The following is a 19,751-nucleotide window of genomic DNA, read 5'->3' as shown; positions in this document are numbered from 1 at the left end:
TGAGCAAACTTCCTACTCTACGTAAATGCATTCCCTGGTATAGAGGAAAACCTTAGAAGCCATTTCAACTTTGGGGAGCTCTTCAGGTGCTGTTGAGTAGAGTAAAGCAGTAATTTCCTAAAATTGTAGATCTGTTTGAGTAAATGAATTCTGAACTTGGATTTCTGCAGTGAGAATTTGTTCTAGAAGAAAGCTCCAATGTTCTTTTCAGTGATCTTATATTCTCACCAGCAGGGAAGACACTGGATTCTAAAAGAATGCCTTATTAGCCATTAAAATAAGTAATAGAAGTAGTCTCTTTGTGTCCTAGTATATACCACCCCCAAATTCAGCTTCAGTTCAGTTTCCTATTGGTAGGCATTTATATTATTATGTTGATATAAATTTTCTGTGTATTTTTTTAACCCCCAAACTTTTACCTTTTGCAGGAGATGTAATTGTCAGTGTGAACGACACTTGTGTTTTGGGACACACACATGCACAAGTTGTGAAAATCTTCCAGTCCATTCCTATCGGTGCCAGCGTGGACCTTGAACTCTGCCGAGGTTATCCGTTGCCTTTTGACCCAGATGACCCCAATACGAGTTTAGTGACCTCAGTGGCCATTTTGGATAAAGAACCAATTATTGTGAATGGGCAAGAGAACTATGATTCACCTGCCAGTCATAGTAGTAAAACAGGCAAAGTCAATGGCATGAAGGACGCCAGGCCAAGCAGCCCAGCAGACGTGGCTTCAAACAGTTCCCATGGTTACCCCAATGACACTGTCTCTTTGGCTTCCTCCATAGCCACTCAGCCAGAACTTATAACTGTTCATATAGTCAAAGGGCCAATGGGCTTTGGCTTTACTATCGCAGACAGTCCAGGTGGGGGCGGCCAAAGAGTGAAACAGATTGTTGACAGTCCAAGGTGCCGAGGTCTGAAAGAAGGGGATCTTATTGTGGAAGTGAATAAGAAGAATGTGCAGGCTCTGACTCACAACCAGGTCGTGGATATGCTGATCGAATGTCCAAAGGGAAGTGAGGTCACATTGTTGGTGCAACGAGGAGGTATGTAGGTTTATTTTGTTCTTTGATTTTTTTTAACCCATAACCCATTGTCTGATGTAACTAGTTTTCAGTTGGCTATTTAGGACTTTTTAAATGTCGACTTTTCTACAGTTTTTATTTAAATGTTTGGAAATGCATTCAAAATATTTTCTGATTTCTTCTAATGCTAGCATCTTTAGAATAAAGGTCGTGTTTATACATTAGGTTACGTATGTGCAGCTACGGTGATACTCTTAAATATAAATCAGATTGTGTCTTTTAATGACCATTAAGATTTAAAAACTTTTATCCTTTAGTTCTCCTGAACCTGGCCTGCCCCGCATGCGTGTGAAACGTGGCTCCTGGCCACTCTTCCCACACCTTTCTCCCCTGCTCACTATGCTCTAGTTACCTGGCTTCTTTTCTGAAGTGCCTTTTGAGCTCCAGGCCCCTCATGTCTCAGAGCCTTTGCTCTTCCTGGCCCCTCTGCTTGACATGCACTCTTCCCAACTCTTCCCTTGGCTGGCTCAGTCTCATTCACTATCACTTCTGAGAGAAGGCTTCACTTATCATTTATCTTAAATAGCCCCTAACACCTCCATGGAGTCTCTACTTCATTACCTCATTTCTTCATAGCCTTTATCATGATTATCACAAGTCATTGATTTGTATATTTATTTTTTGCTGCTCTCTTTTTCACTAGAATGTAAGATACATAAAGCCAGGGACCATGTCTGAATGTAGATAGCTCTATCCCCAGCCTTTAACACAGTATCTGGCTCCTGCTAGGTATTCATGAACATATAGGTATTGAATGAATGAATGAATGAATGAATTAGTGTATGATTGTCTATACTTGCAGGAACAGCAGCTCTGCCAATTTTATTAAAAACATATCTCAGCATACCCATGATTTAATGAAGTGGTTAAAGATCTCAGAGAAGTGAGAGATGCCAAGTTTTGAGACGTCAGACCTCCTCTTTTCCCCTGCCTTCATACTCCACCCTTGTTCTGCCAGAACTCCCAGGACCTCACACTGAGGAATATTTTCCGCAGTGTTGAAGTGTCTTATTTCTAAATATGTACTTGTGACTAGTCTTGATTGATCACCTCACACAATGTGCCTGAGATTGATAGTCCCCTCAGTCCTTGCCAACATGATTTGTTTCATGCATAGCATATTCTGACCCTCTGAAAAGCCATGAGGAACCAGGCTTTCATTTTCTCCTGGTTCCATTGCAAGAGTGGCACTCGTTTCTGTCATAGCAGCCCATTCGCATGCTCTTGTGAAGCCGTGCATTCTGTGATTGAAATGATTAGTGTCATTGGAAGGAAACCCAAAATTCATAGCAGCTGTCTGTGAGAATTGAAATGCTCGATCTTTCTTGAGCAGTTATAAAAGCTCTTGTGCAGATGTGATTCTTAAAAATGTTTCCACCCATACAACTTTGAAGTCTCTTGTGTCTAGATCACTTGCGTGTAAGGATAATGATGATAATACTTGGCACTTGCACATAAATCAGCAAATTACAAAGCACTTTCATACTGTCACACACCTCTCATTTTTACCATGTCCCTGATAGATAGGAAGGTGCCAGCCCGTGGTACGACAGAAGTCCATCTCCAGTCTGTAGTTTGCAGTCTGGTACTCTGCCTTACTGCACTCTGAAAAATACTGATTTTCACATAATTGTTGATTTCTGTAGTTAGCAACTTGGAAAACGTTCAGCACTCTTTAGTTCATTGGGGCGTCTCTGATTCTGCCCCTGCGTGTTTGACCATCACAGAGCAGTCTGCTCCGCTACCTAATGTATTTGTCCTTCTTTTGTCAAAGTGTTCAGTTTACCTTTATTTGTTAGATTCACTTTTAAGGGGACCAAAAAATACAGTCTCCTCACAGTCTATTAACTGACAGTGATTACTGGAATCATATTACAATGAATATGCCCAAACTAGCAACAAACTGATTATAAAAACATATCTCTTGATTTCAAGTGTTTGCATTCTCTCTTTTTAATTTCTGAGACCTTCTTTTTATCAGTGCCATTACATTTTATATTCATTAAATGAATATAACATTAAAGTAATATGGAAAGACCAAGAATATACTGCATCGGTAGTCAATATCTGCATAGTTTACTCCAGGAACTTGATAATTTAAGATAACTGTAACATCGGCAGTCTTTAAAATACGCCGTAGGCCTTGTGTTTGATTTACACGTGGGACAGAAAGTGTGAACATGTTCAGTTGGCAGGCCAGAGTAGCTACTATTAATCTTTCTAGACAACATATAAATATATCTGTTTCTGCCACACATTCGTTATTTGTATCAGCACTGTCATTTTAGTCACCTGTCCTGTATGGTGGGTGCAGCCGAGAAGGTTTGATGAGGCAGCAAAGACAGAAGCTCAGTTAATGAGAACATAAATGGACATTTCACTGATTCTTTCTCATGAATCTCAGGTCATAACTCCAACTAAGCAGATTGATAAACTCATTAAATCCACACCTTTTGTGAATCTCAGGACTTAGGTCTGAGGATGAGGCTTTCTTTGCTTTAAAGAAATGCCTTTTTCTACTTTGGAGTATAACTGGCTACATTTGTAATTTGTTTAAATTTTTAATCTCATAGTTCACTTTTATCCTTTGTCCTTGTCAGAATCAGGTACATCTTGGCTTTAGGTATTTTTCATCTTTTCCACCCTCTTCTCCCAACCTGGAAATCAAACAGAGATTGAAATATCATTAATCCATTTCTGTAGTCAGTTTCCCGGGTCAGGCCGGGAGTTGCTGGGAGTGTCAATCCATATCCCTGGCAGCTGGGACCATTGCTGATTTGTTCATACATCTCTTCTCTGTAGACATCCCTGCCTACTGGTCTGTCAGTCAAGTTCTCTGCGGGGCAGCGCCTTCCTCCCGTGCCTGGCTCCCAGCTTACCGTGCCTCTCTTCCCTCCTTCTCCCTGTGCTATGCAGTCAGGAGAATACTTTGTAGTCATTTGTTTTTTAACAGCATTTGCATTCACATTGCCTGTCTAGTGACTTTTTTTAGCTTTTTATTTTGTTTTTTTCCGAATCAGATTTATTGGGGGGGGGGTAACACTGGTTAACAAAATTGTACAGGTTTTAGGTGTACAATTATACAACACATCATCTGTACAATGTATTATTTGTTCACCACCCTAATGCAAGTCTCAATCCATCACCATTTATCCCCCCATACCCTCTTCCAATCCCCACATGGTTGTCTGTGTCCATGATTCATTCTCTTTTTTTCCTTTTTGCTCAATCCCTACATTCCCCACCCAGCACCACCCTGCAGCAGTCCCCCTGTTCTCTATCTGTGCGTCTCACCTATTTTGCTTGTTAGTTCATTTTGTTCATTAGATTCCACATATGAGTGAAATCATATGGTACTTGTCTTTCTTTGACTGGCTTATTTTACTTAGTGTAATGCTAAGTCCATCCATGTTGTTTCAATGGGTAAAATTTTCTTCTTTACAGCCATGTAGTATTCCATTGTCTAAATGTACTGTAGTTATTGTATTTATTTTTAAAAGATATGTGAAAAGTTTATTTCTTTTTAAAACATTTTTATTGTTGTTCAAGTATAGTTTTCTGCCTTTCTCCCCTACCCCTCCCTGCCACCCTGTCTCCCTATCTCCCTCCCATATTTCCACCAACCCTTGTTATTGTCCATGTGTCCTTTATACTTGTTCCTGAAAACCCTTCACCCTTTTCCCCTGTAATCCCCTCCCCACTCCCCTCTGGTCACTGTCAGCCTGTTCTCAATTTCATTGCCTTTGGTTAAATTTTGCTTGCTTGTTCATTTTATTGATTAGGTTCCTGTTAAAGGTGAGATCATATGGTATTTGTTGCTCACTCCTGGCTTATTTCACTTAACAAAATGCTCTCCCGTTCCATCTATGCTGTTGCAAAAGGTAGGAGCTCTTTTTTTCTTTTTGCTGCATAGAATTCCATTGTGTAAATTTACCACAGTTTTTTGATCTACTCATTTATTGATGGGCACTTAGGTTGCTTCCAGCACTTGGCTATTGTAAATTGGGCTGCTATGAATATTGGGGTGCATGCATAGGTTCTTTGGATTGGTGTTTTGGGGCTCTTAGGGTATAATCCCAGCAGTGGAATTGCTGAGTCAAAAGGCATTTCCATTTTTAGTTTTCTGAGGAAATTCCATAGTGTTTTCCATAGTGGTTGTACCAGTCTGCAATCCCACCAACAGTGCACTAGGGTTCCCTTTTCTCCACAACCTCTCCAACACTTATTGTTTATTGCTTTGTTTATGATGGCTATTCTCACTTTTATGAAGTGGTATCTCGTTGTTTTAATTTGCAAGTCTCTGATATCTAGCAATATTGAGCATCTTTTCATGTGTCTCTGGATCCTCCGTATGTCCTCCTTGGAGAAATGTCTGCTCAAGTCCTTTGCGCACTTTTTAATTGGGTTGCTTGTCTTCTTAGAGTGGAGTCCTATGAGTTCTTTATATATTTTGGAGATCAAACCCTTGTCTGAGGAATCACTGGCAAATATGTTTTCCCATAAAGTTGGTTCTCTTTTCAATTTAATGCTGTTTTCTTTAGCCATGCAGAAGCTTTTTAATTTGATGAGGTCCCATTTGTTTATTCTTTCCTTTCTGTCCCTTGCTTTAGGGGACATATCAATGAAGATTTTGCTGCATGGAATGTCTGAGATTTCCTGTCAATGTTTTCCTCTAGGACTTTTATGGTGTTACTACTTATATTTAAGTTTTTTATCCAACTTGAATTTATTTTTGTGTATGGTGTAAGTTGGGGCTCGAGTTTCAATTTTTTGCATGTAGCTAGCTATCCAGCTCTCCCAACACTATTGGTTAAAGAAGCTATTTTTACTCCATATTCTGTTTTTGCCCCCTTTGTTGAATATTAATTGACTGTAGAGACTTGGGTTTATTTTAGGGCTCTCTGTTCTATTCCATTGGTCTATGTGTCTGTTCTTATACTTAAATGTACTATAGTTATTTTATCCACTCATCTACTGTGGGCACTTGGGTTGCTTCAAAATCTCGGCAATTGTAAATAATGCTGCAATGAACATAAAGGGTGCATGGATTCTTTGAATTAGTGTTTCCAGTTCTTTCAGGTAAATTCCCAGAAGTAGAATAGATAGGTCATGGGCAGTTCCATTTTTAATTTTTTGAGGTATCTCCATACTGCTCTCCACAGTGGCTGCACCAGTTTGCATTCCCATCAACAGTGTGCTCCCCATGTTCTCACCAACACTTGTTTGTTGGTTTATTGATGATGGCCATTCTGACAAGTATGAGGTGATATCTCATTGTAGTATTTGCATCTCTCTCATAATTAGTGAAGTTGAGCATCCTTTTATGGTCTATTGCCCATCTGTGTGTCCTCTTTTGAGAAGTATCTCTTCATGTCCTTTGCCCATTTTTTATTTGAATTGTTTGGGTTTTTTGGTGTTGAGTTTTATAAGTTCTTTATAAATTTAGATACTAACCCCTTATCAGATGTATGGGTGAATACATTCTCCCATTCAGTGGGTTGTCTTTTCATTTTTTTAAGACTGTGTTTATTTTCAGAGAGGGGAAGGAAGGGAGAAAGAGAGGGAGAGAAACATAGATGTGAGAGAGAAGTCAGTTGGCTGCCTCTCACACAACCTCAGCCAGGGACCCAGCCCGCAACCCAGGCATGTGCCCTGACTGGGAATCAAACCAGCAGCTCCTCAGTTCACAGCCCAACACTCCATCCACTGAGTCACATCAGCCAGGGTGGGTTATCTTTTCATTTTGCTGATGGTTTCCTTTGCTATACAAAAACTTTGTAGTTTGATGTACTCCCATTTGCTTATATTTCCTTTTGTTTCATCCCCTAAGGAAATAAATCAGAAAGAAAAAATATATTGCTGTGAAAAATGTCCCAATATTTCACTGCCTATGTTTTCTTCTGGGATTTTTATGGTTTTAAGTCTAACATTTAAGTCATTAACCCATTTTGAGTTTATTCTTGTATATTCTGTAAGGTGGGCTAGATTCATTTTTTGCATGTTTTGTCCAATATTCCCAGCAGTATTTATTGAATAAACTATCTTTTACATTGTTGTATAATTTTGCATTGTTTGTCAGATACTAATTGACTATAAAGTTATTTCATGGCTCTCTATTCATTCTGTTTCATTGATCTGTATGTCAGTTTTTTGTGCCAGTACCATGCTGTTTTGTTAACCATGGCCTTGCAGCATAGTTTGATATCAGGTAGTTGATTCCCCCAGCCTTGTTCTTTTTCTCAAGATTGTTGTTGCTATTCGGGGTCTTTTGTGGTTCCATGTAAATTTTTGGAATATTTGTTCTACTTTTGTGAAACACTTCATTGTTATCTTGGTAGGAATTGCATTGAATTTATCCTTTGCTTTGGTTAGTATGGACATTTTAATGATGTTAATCCTTCCCATCCATGAGCACAGTATATACTTCCATTTATTTATATCTTCTTCAGTTTCTTTCTTTAGTGTCTTATAATTTCCAAGTACAGGTCTTTTAACTCCTTTGTTAAATTTATTTGTAATATTTTTTTCTTTTTAAAGCAACTATGAATGGGATTGTTTTCTTATTTTTCTTTCTGATAGTTCATGATTGGTATATAGAAATGCGACTGATTTTTTGGATATTTATTTTGTATCCTGCTGCTATCCTGAACTCATTAATTAGTTCTAGTAGTTTTTTGGTGGAATTTTTGGGGTTGTCTATATACATTATTATGTCATTGGCAAATAATACAGTTTTACTTCTACCTTTCCAATGTAATACAATTTTACTTCTACCTTTCCAATGTGAGAAGTGTTTATTTCTTCTTCTTGTCTGATTGTTTTGGCTAGGACTGTAGTACTATGTTGAATAGGAGAGGTGAAAGCAGACATCTCTATCTTGTTCCTGATCTTAAGATAAATTCTTGTAGTATTTGCCCAGTGAGTATGAAGTTGGCTATGGGTTTGTCATATGTGGCCTTTATTACATTGAGTTCTGTTCCCTCTATCCCCACTTTGCTGAGAGTTTTTGTCGTAAATGGGTTCTGGATTTTATCAAATGTGTTTTTGCATCTATTGATAATGATCGTGTGGTTGTTATCCTTCTTTTTATTTATGTAGTATATCACATTTTGATTTGCAGATATTGTAACAACCTTACATCCCTGGAATAAATCCCACTAGATCATGGTAAATGATGTTTTTAATGTATCACTGGCTCTGGTTTGCCAATATTTCGTTGAGGATTTTAGCATCTATGTTCATCAGGGATATAGGCATTGGCCTATAATTTGTTTTCTTTGTAGTATCTTTATTTCATTTTGGAATGGGGATAATGCTGGCCTTATTAATGGGCTTGAGCATCTTCTCTTGAGTTTTTGGGAATAGTCTAAGAATGGTAGGTATTAGTTCTTGAATGTGTAGTAAAATTTCTCTGTGAAGCCATTGGTCCAGGACTTTTGTTTGTTGGAAGTTTTTGATTACTGCTTTAGTTTCACTAGTTGTAGTCTATCTATTCAGATTCTGTGATTCTACCTGATTCCGTTTTGGAAGACTGTATGTTTCGAGGAATGTGTCCAGTTCATCCAGGTTGTCCAATTTGTTTGCATATAGTTATTCATAATATTTTCTTACAGTCTTTTGTATTTCTTTGGTGTCAGTTGTTACTTCTCTTTCTCGTTTTATTTATTTAGGTCCTCTCTCTTTTCTCTTTTTTTCTCAGTGAATCTGGTTAAAGGTTTGTCAGTCTTGTTTACCTTTTCAAAGAACCAGCTCTTGGTTTCATCTTTTTTATTTTTTATTTTTTAGATTCTAGTTTGTTCATTTCTACTCCAATCTTTATGATGCCCTTCCTTCTACTCACATTGGGCTTTGTTTTTTGTTCTTTTTCCGGTTCCTTTAAATGTGAGGTTAGTTTGAGCTTTTTCTTCTTTCTTCAGATAGGCCTGTAAGGCTGTGAATTTCGCTCTCAGGACTGCTTTCACTGTGTCCCGTAGATTTTGAGTTGTTGTGTCCTCATTTCATTTGCTTCACCCTGTCTTTTGATGTAATCCTTGATCTCATTGTTAACCCATTCATTGCTTAGTAACATGTTATTTAGCCGGCATATATGTATGTGTTTGTAAGTTTTTATCTTGTGATTGATTCTAATTTCCTACCCTTATGGTCGTAGAAGATGCTGGATATGATTTCAGTCTTCTTAAATTTACTGAGACTTGTTTTGTGTCCTAACATGTGGTCCATCCTAGAAAATGTTTCACGTGCACTTGTAAAGAATGTATACTCTATTGCTTTGTGGTGAAATGCTCTGAAGATACCAATTAAATCAATGTGATCTAGTGTGTCATTTAAGGCCACTGTTACTGATTTTCTGTCTGGAAGATCTATCCATTGATGTCAATGGTATGTTAAAACCCTTTACTATGGCTGTGTTACTGTCAGTCTTCCCCTTTATGTCCATCAGGCCTTGTCTTATATATTTAGGTGCTCCTATGCTGGGTGCATAAATGTACAAAAACTATACACTTTTGTTAAATCGACCCCTTGGCCATTATGTAGTTTCCTTCTTTGTTCCTTGTATAGCCTTTGTTTTGAGGTCTATTTTGTCTGATATAATATTGTTACCCCAGCTTGTTTTTCCTTTCCATTTGCATGAAATATCTTTTTCTATCCTTTTACTTTAGTTTGTATGTCTCTTTCATTCTGAGGTAGGTCTCTTGTAGACAGCATATATATGGGTCTTGTTTACTTATCCTTCACCTACCCCATGTCTTTCAGTTGGAGCATTGAAGCCATTTACATTTAAAGTGATTATTGATAAGTATGTATTTACTACCATTTTATTCTTTTAACTATGTTCCTCTGTTTCGTCTTATTATTTTTAAAGGTGGTTCTTTAACAATTCTTATAATACTCATTTGGTGGTAACAAACTTCTTTAGCTTTTCCTTATCTGGGAAGGTCCTTATTTCTCCTTCAATTTTAAATGAAAGCCTTGCTGAGTAAAGTAGCCTTGGTTGTAGGTCTTTGATTTTCATCACTCTGAATATTTCATACCAATCCCTTGGCCCCTGAAGTGTTTCTGTTGAGAAATCAGCTGACAGTCATGTGGTATCTCCTTTGTAGATAACTGTCTCTTTCAACTTCTAAGATTAATTATTTGCCTTAATATTTACCGTTGTAATTATGATGTGTCTTCATGTGGGCCTCTTTGAGTTTGTCTTGTTTCGGACTTTCTGCATTTTCTGGAATTGTATGTCTTTTTTCTTCACCTGATTAGGGAAGTTTTCAATCATTATGTCTTCAAATATGTTCTTGATCCCTTGTTCTCTCTCTCCTTGTGCTACCCTTATGATGCCGATGTTTTTACATTTTGTGTTGTCTCAAGGTCCCTTAAATTATTCTCACTTTTTAAAACTCCTTTTTCTTTCTGCTTCTCCAAGTACATGTATTTTTCTACCTTGTCTTCCAAATCACTGATTGGATCCTCTGCTTTATCCAACCTACTGTTTATTCCTTTTGTATTCTTCATTTCTAATTGGTCTCTTTTTATAGTTTGTCTTTTTTATGCTTTTGAGCATCCTTATAACTATTACTTTGAACTCCATATCTGATAAATAGCTTGCCTCAATTTAATTTAGCTCTTTTTTTCTGCAGAATTCTTCTGGTCTTAATTGGGGCATGTTGTCTCCCCATTTTGGCTGTCTCTTTTTCTTGCTTTGTGTAAAGTATACCTGCTGTGACTCCCAGTCTTGGTAGGGTGGCCTTATGTAACAGGTGTCCTGAGGGATCCAGTAGTGCAGTTTCCTTGATCACTTGAGCTGGGTGCTCTGGGAATGTCCCACGTGTGTTTTGTGGGCCCTCCTGTTGTAATTAAATCTTGATTGCCATTGGCTTGTTCATATTTCAGATCCACCCTCTGGCTGGCAGACTGTGAGGTTCAACTCTGACCACAGTGTGCAAATTGCTGTGCAGGTGCAGACCCCATGAAGCAGAATTTGCCTAAGCAAGCTTCAGTGCCTACCAAGATCTCTCTTTAAATATGCTGCTGTGCTACTTGTAATCTTATTGAAATCTGCACTATTATTTCCAGAAGCTGGCCACTGAGCAGAACAGTGTCAGATGCTGACTATGATTAGCTCTAAGCAACCTGTTAGAAGCTATAAAGCAATCCAAAGTTTGTGACTGCTTCTGCTGGGCCTGGGTGCATGTGAAAAGGACAAAGTTGTGCACCAAGGCTGGCTTTCACCAGCACTGGTCCCAGGCCAGATCAGCAAAAGTCCCAAGACAACTCAGGACCCTCCACCTCCCTCTGACTGCAGGCTGCTTATCAGGCTTACTCACTTAGAGCTTCTGGTTCACTCCTTACCAAGGCATAAGATCCACAGGGTGGGACAAGAGGGAGTCCAGACGGTGATTGTATTGCATTCCCCCAGGTTAATGCCATAAGGAGTTGTGTGCTCCACCAAGAAAAATGGTGTATGCGGTATCAGAGAATGACTTAGCACAGAGGGCCTAGCAACTGTCCCTTTAATTCCCTCCCCAGAGTCATAAACCCCAGACTCTCTTCATGTGACTCTAGTCCACTCTGCCCTCCTCTTGCCAAAGCCCAGGATGAGTGCCTGCAAACAAAATTTTGTGCATTCGCCCTTTAAGAGGGTCCCTGTGTCTTTAGCCATCTCTGCCTAGCAGACAGAAACTCTGCTGCCTTTCACAGCCAGGTGTTACGTAGTTGCCTCTTTTGGTTCTCTAGTGCTCTGGGCTGGAGAGCCCCACTTGGAGCTTAGACCCCACACTTCTCACAGGGAAACCCACTCCTAATTTTCAGTTGGTTATTCTGGGTGATTGAATGTTATTTATTTTAGTTGGAATTCCAGTTTGGTCCTGGGAGGAGGTAAGTGTAGTGGCTATCTACTCTACTGCCATCTTGGATCCCTAGAGACTTTTTTTTAGGTATTTGGAAAATTATTCTAGAAGGTGATTACTGTTTTAAAATACAAGGTTGTTTTTAGTTTACTAAGATAGAGAATTTGTTCCATAAAGGTTTTTTTTATTTTGTAAAAGAAAAGAAAGGGTTTTTTTACTTTGTAAAAATAGAAGAGAAAGGTTTTATATGAAGCATATAACTACCTCTGCCCTTCTGCATAAAATATTATGTGCCCTGACCAGTGTGGGCATCTCCCTGCGAAGTGAAAGGCTTTGGTTCAATTCCTGGTCAGAGCACATGCCTGGGTTGCTGGTTCAGTCCCTGGTTGGGACGCATTCGAGAGGCAACTGATAGATGTTTCTCTTTCACCGCGATGTTTCTCTCCCTCTCTTTCTTCCTCCTTTCCTCTCTCTCTAAAAAATAAATAAAATCTTTTTTAAAAATTTAAATAATATTTTATGTATTTGGCTAATTCACATCAATTAGCAGGTAAATCATTCTTTAAGATATAATTTGGTTTGATTCAGAATACTCTGTTTCAAGACAAGATTCGGCAATACTTTATAAAATTGGAAAACTTATGTTTTGGTTTTCAGAGAAAGTGTGTATCAAAAAGAAAGCTACACTGGGTGTGTCTGGAGCCAACCTCTAGTTCAGACTCTGCCCTTACATCTCTATACCTCTGACAGGTTACTACTTCTACCTGGAGACTCATTTCTTTATAAAAAATAATGAGTGGTTTGAACTAGATCACCTTTAGGGTAACCCCTTTGGTTATAACCTTATGCAAAGAATGACCTCATGATGTAGAAAAACAGAATTTAACTGAGTAAATTTTATGGATCTTACTGACTTTATTCAATGATTTGTGAATTGGGCAGCATCCTGTCCAATAGCCAGAAAGGAACTCCAAGGAGCTGTACATGGTGGAAAACTTTTACAGGCAGAGGGATCAGGGCAAGAAATTTTAATATTAAAAATGGAGTAGTTTTGCTAGGTCACCTTTGTTTAGGGGATATCAGGGGTCTATTCAGGCAGATCACCTCACTAGTGATAACTAGGTAATTTTGGGTTGACTGGTTTAAGATTCCATTCTTGAGAGAGGCCAAAACCATAATTAAATGATCACAGTCTGTGTTTGGCGATATGGGGCTTAGTATAAGTGACTCCATTTTGGACTTATTTTTAAGATTCTAGAGCCAGATGGTACAAGTTTAAATTCTAGCTCCTATCTTTACTAGTTTTGTGACCTTAGGCAAGTCATTTCAAAAAATTGGAAAGGTAATACGTACTTTGCACATGCCTGCACATGATAGAGATAAAAATAAGATAGCATTTGTGATCATTCCTGACATAAAATTAGTCACATGATAAACCACTGGTATTTTACTAATATTACCTAATACTAGAAGCAACTGGCTAGGGTTGGCTTTTTATTTACTAAAAAGATAAAATTAGCCCTGGCTGGTGTAGCTCAGTGGACTGAGCGCGGGCCTGCGACTCAGACAATCGTGGTTCGATTCCCAGTCAGGGCACATGCCTGGGTTGCAGGCCAGTTCCCTGCAGGCCAACTCCCAGCAGGGGATGCACGAAAGGCCACCGTACATTGATGTTTCTCTTCCTCTCTCCTTCCCTTCCCCTCTAAAGATAAATCAATAAAAAATCTTTAAAAAAAAGATAAAATTAAAACAGCTCTATCCCGGACCTATCTTAACCTACAGTATCTTCATCTCAGTCCTTGACCACCTGGCAGCTGTATGTTTTGAGAAGCTCTGCCGGTTTTTCCGATGCGCTGCCCAAGTTGTAACCAGTGTTAGGCTCTTGCCCCATGGATCCTTCTAGTTTTGATTCTATGACATATAACTGAGGGAGAAATAAGTTTATAAAAACAATAAACAACTACTTTCATTTCAGAGTAATATCCTTCCTTTAAAGTCCACTTTATAAGAACCTATTTCTCAGTCTTCCCTAAGGTCTATTTCAGCTCCCAAACTCTACATGTTCTGACTTCTGATGAAAACAAAAGGGAGGACTTGATCTCCGAAGTGTTCATTTTGAGCACAGCCTCCCGGTGGCCTTTGCTGATCACAACAGTAATAGAAGTGATGTTTTGCTTTCCAGTTTGCACAGACTGTATACAGAATGCTTTTGTCAGGTCACTAAATAATTTTAGGATATGAATATAAAGTAATGAAATGCTAGCATTCCGCCTTGGACTCACATCCCTGGTACCTCAGGGGAAATAGCATGTGGTGAGGTCTCAGTAAATCCTGGCTAAGTAAATTAAACTTGCTTCACAAGTCACAATAGAAAATTAATGATAGAGCTTTGTAGTCATACCTCATAACTGGAGAGAGATGATAAAGAGATGCTAAAAGCAAATATTAGATATGCAAATGGTGGTGATGGTAATGATACTGTTACTACTGTCATCCATGAGTACTTACTGTGTGCCAGGCTTGTTACTGTGGTACAAGCCATACACCCACAGAACACCTCACAACACCTGTTGTTGTGACCACACCAGAACTGCTACCAGTTCGCAGTGTGATTCTGAGTAGGCCCCTTTGGGCAATGAAGGCTGTGATGGTTGGTCTCTATGCTAGAGGGTGGAAAATTGAGAAGTTTTTGTTTACAGTGTCGAAAGGGGTTTCTGGTTTGGTTGGAAAAGTGTGTATAAACCCCTTGTAATAAAAACAATAAACACTTTCACAATGTGCCAGCAATCATTGGCTTTAAACATATTTTTATCTCATAATTCAAAAGAACACTCTAAGATAAGGAAAATGTTAACTCCATATTAGACTAGAGGACTATGAGACTAGAGAGGTTCAATGATTTATCTAGAATCACAGAGCTGATTATCGGCAAAGCCAGAATTTGAACCCAGGAACTTAAATCATAGAGACTGAATCTTTAACCACTATACTAAGCAGCCTTATGTGTTACCGGAAAGAAATTCCATTCCCCTAATTGTTAAGAAATACAACTTGCACGTAAAGGGATGAATACAGTCTGAAGTCTATGGGCAAGTTAATACCACTTAAGGTTCATCCGGATTTAATGATGGTATTTAGTTAAATAAATCATCACTGATCCAGATAGGAAAAGCAATATCTAATCTTCTCATCTAAGCCCATCATTAGCATTAGACCCTCTTTGTGTATGTATTTTTTCCTTCTGAAATGATGTACAACCATCATAATCAGAACCACAGTGAACTGTGTGCTGGACATCTAAACTGGGGTGATCAGGCACCTCTCCTCTCTCAGCCCTTGGTCTTTGACTAGAGAATGAATTGCAAATTGCACTGCTAAAGTATTTAACTGCCAGAATCTCTCAAATTAAGCCTCAAGGCCTCTAAAAAGGGAACTCAGGTTGCTTGCAGAGTGATAGCCTAATAGTTCTGTATATGAACACCGACACACTGTGTCAGCATTCCATCTGCATGGGCCCGGGCTCCCTGTGCCTCCCAGCTCTCCCCTGGCCTCCACCAGCCATCGTCATGTGGCACCTGGCCTTACATGGGCCTTGCAACAGGTCTCAGTGCTTCCCGAAGGCCATTCCCAACCATCGTGACTTAACATCCTCTGGATCAAGTCACTCCTCGCTTCAGAATGTCTTCTCATCATTCAGAGTGAATTTTAAAGTCTTGTGCCGGGACCTGAGTGCTTGCTCTTTTGCTCACTCTCTATTTTCCCTCTTCCAGAGAGCCACACAGCTCATGCATGTTCTTCAGGATTCTGCTGAAAGGCCCTCTTCTCTGAGAAGCCTGCTCTGGCCTGTGTAGAAAGTAAAGTAGCATCCACCACGGTCATTCTCTGCTTCCTGCTTCTCCCTCCTGGCACTTAAACTTCTTTGTGCTCTCCTCAAGGGCAGAGGCTTGGTCTCAGCCATTCCTTCCCCCCCACCACCTACAACCATCCCTGGAACATTATAGGCATTCAGATAGTCATATTTGTTGAACGAAAATAGAAATTAATACCTGGCTTTTTGTTTTCATAAACATCAGTACTCAAGAGCGCTTTCTAAAATGAATATCATCATTAGAGCTGGAGGAATGGACAGGAGAGATCGACCACCTCAAAAGCACACAGTAGAAAGTTGACAGCTTGTTTGCCTTCAAAGGCTGGGCTGTCTGTCACAGGCTGCTCTACGTGACAAGGAAATGCAATGGAGAATCACATCATGGACTCATTGGTCCGATTAAGCATGTTCTCCAACATCTAGCACAGCCTTCACTAGCCACATGTGACTATTTAATTAATTAAAACTAAATGCCGAAGCCCTGGCCAGGTGGTTCAGTTGGTTGCAGTGTTATATCATACACCAAAAGGTTATAGGTTGGATGCCTGATCAGGGTACATACCTAGTTTGTGGGTTTGGTCCCTGGTTGGGGCTCATAACCTAGGTTGCTGGTTTGGCCCTTTTCAAGGTGGCAAGTGAAACATGTTTTCGGTCTCACAGGATGTTTCTCTCTCTCCCTTCCTTTCTCTCTGAAATCAATAAACATATCCTCAAGTGAGAATAAAAAAATATATAAAAATAAAATTAAATGCGGTGTAAAATTCAGCTCTTCAGTCCAATTGGCCACTTTTGAAGAGCTCAATGTGGCTTATGGCTACCATATGGGACAGTTCAGTCACAGACCATCCCTGCCCTCTCGGAAAGTGCTGTTGCACAGTGCTGCTCTATATCTATAGAGCTTCATTATCTTACTCTCAGAAGTGAGATGGTGAATATCTCTTATTTTACTCTTTCTCTTACTCATATACCTTGGAATATAAGGAAAATGTGGAATAGAAAGCAACTTCGTGGTGAATGGGGTTTTGTATACAGATAATGATAATAATAGGTCCTATTTATTCAATTCTTTCCACCTGCAGGCACCACTTTAAGCTCTTTAAACTTGGTAGCTAGATGTTAAAGGGTCACAGGGAATTGAGACCCAGAAAACTTAAAAGACTTGTAAAATATTAGCACTTGGGGCGAGACAGCTTATCAAATTTTAATGGAAATTACAGGGCCTTCACATATACTGAAGACATTGTTCAGAATGACTTCACATATATTTTTTGACACTGTTCAAAAAGCTTAATTTAGGTGATTTTGTTATATAAAATAGCTTTAATCCAAAAAGTAGAAGAACCTTTAAAACACAAAATTCACCTTAAATTCTTACATATAAAGTAATGTATAATCTGCCACACGAGCTATCAGCCACAGAAAAAGATGTTGCAGTCTCCTGGGAGCATATATCTGATTCGGTATCTCAAACTAATTGGCCTTCCTGCTTATGACGGTGCTTAGTTTTCTAATAATTTTGGAAGTCAAATCCTCTAGTTAGATCCACTGCTGCCTAATATGTTTCTAGGTATTATAAGTTGTTCAAGTTAAGTTAGCAAGCTTCTAGTCCTTCCGCAGTGCTGACTGGTAAAGCAGTTACCTTTGCTAGTAAGGAGCCACTAATATAGTTTTCAGTTGCTGGTTTTTTGTTTTTTTTTTTCATTGCATGGTTTACAGTTATCAAGGATTTTATTTCAGAATTTTTTATAGAACGTTAAGTCATATTTATATTTGAGATGACTTACAGCAAGAGATGAGACAAATATAAATGTCTCTATTTTGGGTCTGTATTTCATTATATAACACACAAAAAGTCCCCCTCACTTTCAGCGTCTTAAGAAATTCTTGCTCTTGGTCTTAAAATTTTTAAACTGAGACAGCATGCACAAATGTACTAGGAGAGATGCATAGACCTCCTGTGCACCATTTCTCAGGAAATTCTTTTTACCGCCATCTTCTCAAAATACTAGGAACTGGCTACTTTTCGTTTTTTGTTTTATTTACATATATTTCTTTTTAACAGAAGAAACAAGATATTTTTTAGACTTTTTCCCTTAAATTTGGGTTTATTTTCTGCCTTTATTTTGGTCCCATATAAAAATTAAATTTATGTTCTACCTTTACTGTGGTTCCATATAAAAATTAATTTTGTAGTGAACGCCTCCTTTGGATGGTGTCTCCCCTGTGAAAAGTCTCTGGCATGAGGAACATAATGACAGCTTCTCCCTTCTCTGACACTAGTTTTGCAACCTTATTTTGCTGAGTGTCTCTTTATTGCGAGAGAACATACGCTCCTAGCCTCTCCTCTGAGTATTTGTTCAGTTCTGACCATTTAAAAAACTTACCCGAGGAAGAGTTTACTGTATGTAACATTTTCTCACCTCCTTTCATTGCCCTCCAATGAAATCACACATTCTTTACCACCATCTGGAGTGAAGTGTTTGCCACGGTTTCTACAGAAGCTGTCATTGCATTGCCACCTGCAGGTTTTTAAAGAGTTCCCCAACTTACACCTTACCTGGTATTTTCCCTGCTTGTATTCCTGCTCAGATCCTAATCGTGTCCCCTATTCATGAACATAATCCTTTTTTGGTTCAGAAATCTCACTGATGGAATCCTAAGGGGTTTGAGAATAGTGTTGGGTCCTTAGGAGTGTTGTTTCCATGGGCAACATGCAACATGCCTTTTTTTGTGGCAAGTTGCTACCTGGCTTTTTTCATACTCGTTTCTTTTAGTGTTTCTAACGTTCTCAACATTTTCTGTTTCTCACCATATGTGGTAAACAGCATTTATTTTTTTCTTTCACTTAACAAACGTCAGCACCCTGTTCGTCTTCCATTATAGATAATGGCATGCAAGCAAACATCTGGAAAAGTACAGTGTGGTCAGCCATATCCTCCCCATTTTCCCCTGCCTAATTATTTTCCCAGAAAGCTCACCTGATATATCACCTTTACCATGCAAAATTCTAATACACTATTTTTTTTTTCATTTTAACATTTGAGGCAAGGTAGTTTGAGTGATCCTTTACATGGTAGAGTAGCAGACATAGTAGCTAGGGAACTGAAACTTGGCCAATAATAAGACAGCAATGGAAGGAATCCCTTTCTCCTCCTGTTGTTGGGTATCAGTTCACCTCATTCGGCCACCTGAGTCTTTATTATACTTTTATTTTGGCAGTTGGCATAGTCAGGAGGCTTGTCATAATGTACTCATCTAAAAAATTATTTTAAAATGTGTTCTTACACTTACATAAACTTATTTTTTTAATCTTTGGGAACTAGTTGGAATTAGGTCCCTGCTTCTTTAGATATTTATGTAAATTCTAAATTCTACAATTTTCTCCATGCTTACTTTTGCCATACATATTATTTACCAAAATGGGAAATGATTGCATTAAAAATAATAGCACTGCCCATGAATTAATGGGACTGATTTTTTTGTGTAGTTTGCCCCTGCAAAACAACCATCTCTGAGACCCTGGTGATTGGAGGAGGAAGAAACAGCTGTTTTTATCACAGTGTTTCAAACTAGGCACTCTTAACCTCCTGGACTGGATGGTTCTCTGCTGTGTGGGCTGCCCTGCATATCGGCTATTTAGCAGCCTTGCTGGCCTCTCCACCCCCCCACCCAGAGGCCAATAAGACCCCCATCCTACCCAATGGTAACATCCAACAGTGTCTTCAGATACTGGCAGATGTCCCCCAAAGGACAACATCAAACTTGATTGAGAACCATTGTTTAGCCCCATTGACACCCATCTGTTTTGCTTATTAAAAATGCTGTGTTCTAGTTTTTGTAGGTGCCAATGAAATCAGTTTATGGATTATTTTTTGTAGAACTTGGATGGGAGAAATTTCATGTGAGAATTCCCCCATTTCTTCTCAGTCGTTGCTTCTGCATCACCTCAGTAAT

The 19,751-nt window shown here is 38.9% G+C and overlaps 1 protein-coding gene across 17 annotated transcripts in view; it reads left to right on the top strand.

Moving 5' to 3' along the window:
- Positions 1-19,751, top strand: part of MAGI1 (membrane associated guanylate kinase, WW and PDZ domain containing 1) — a 614,474-nt gene that overhangs the window by 538,982 nt on the left and 55,741 nt on the right. For all 17 annotated transcript variants that reach the window (XM_037040898.1, XM_037040888.1, XM_037040886.1 and 14 more), the window contains one exon: positions 429-1,049. In XM_037040898.1, coding sequence (XP_036896793.1) covers positions 429-1,049 — 621 coding nt within the window. The remainder of the gene's footprint in view (positions 1-428; positions 1,050-19,751) is intronic.

The sequence above is a fragment of the Sturnira hondurensis genome, unplaced genomic scaffold (genome assembly GCF_014824575.4).
Source record: "Sturnira hondurensis isolate 20B ecotype Veracruz unplaced genomic scaffold, ASM1482457v3 Scaffold0002840, whole genome shotgun sequence".
NCBI lineage: Eukaryota > Metazoa > Chordata > Mammalia > Chiroptera > Phyllostomidae > Sturnira > Sturnira hondurensis.
Note: the sequence above shows the minus strand (reverse complement) of the source record. Positions and strands in the feature narration are given on the sequence as shown.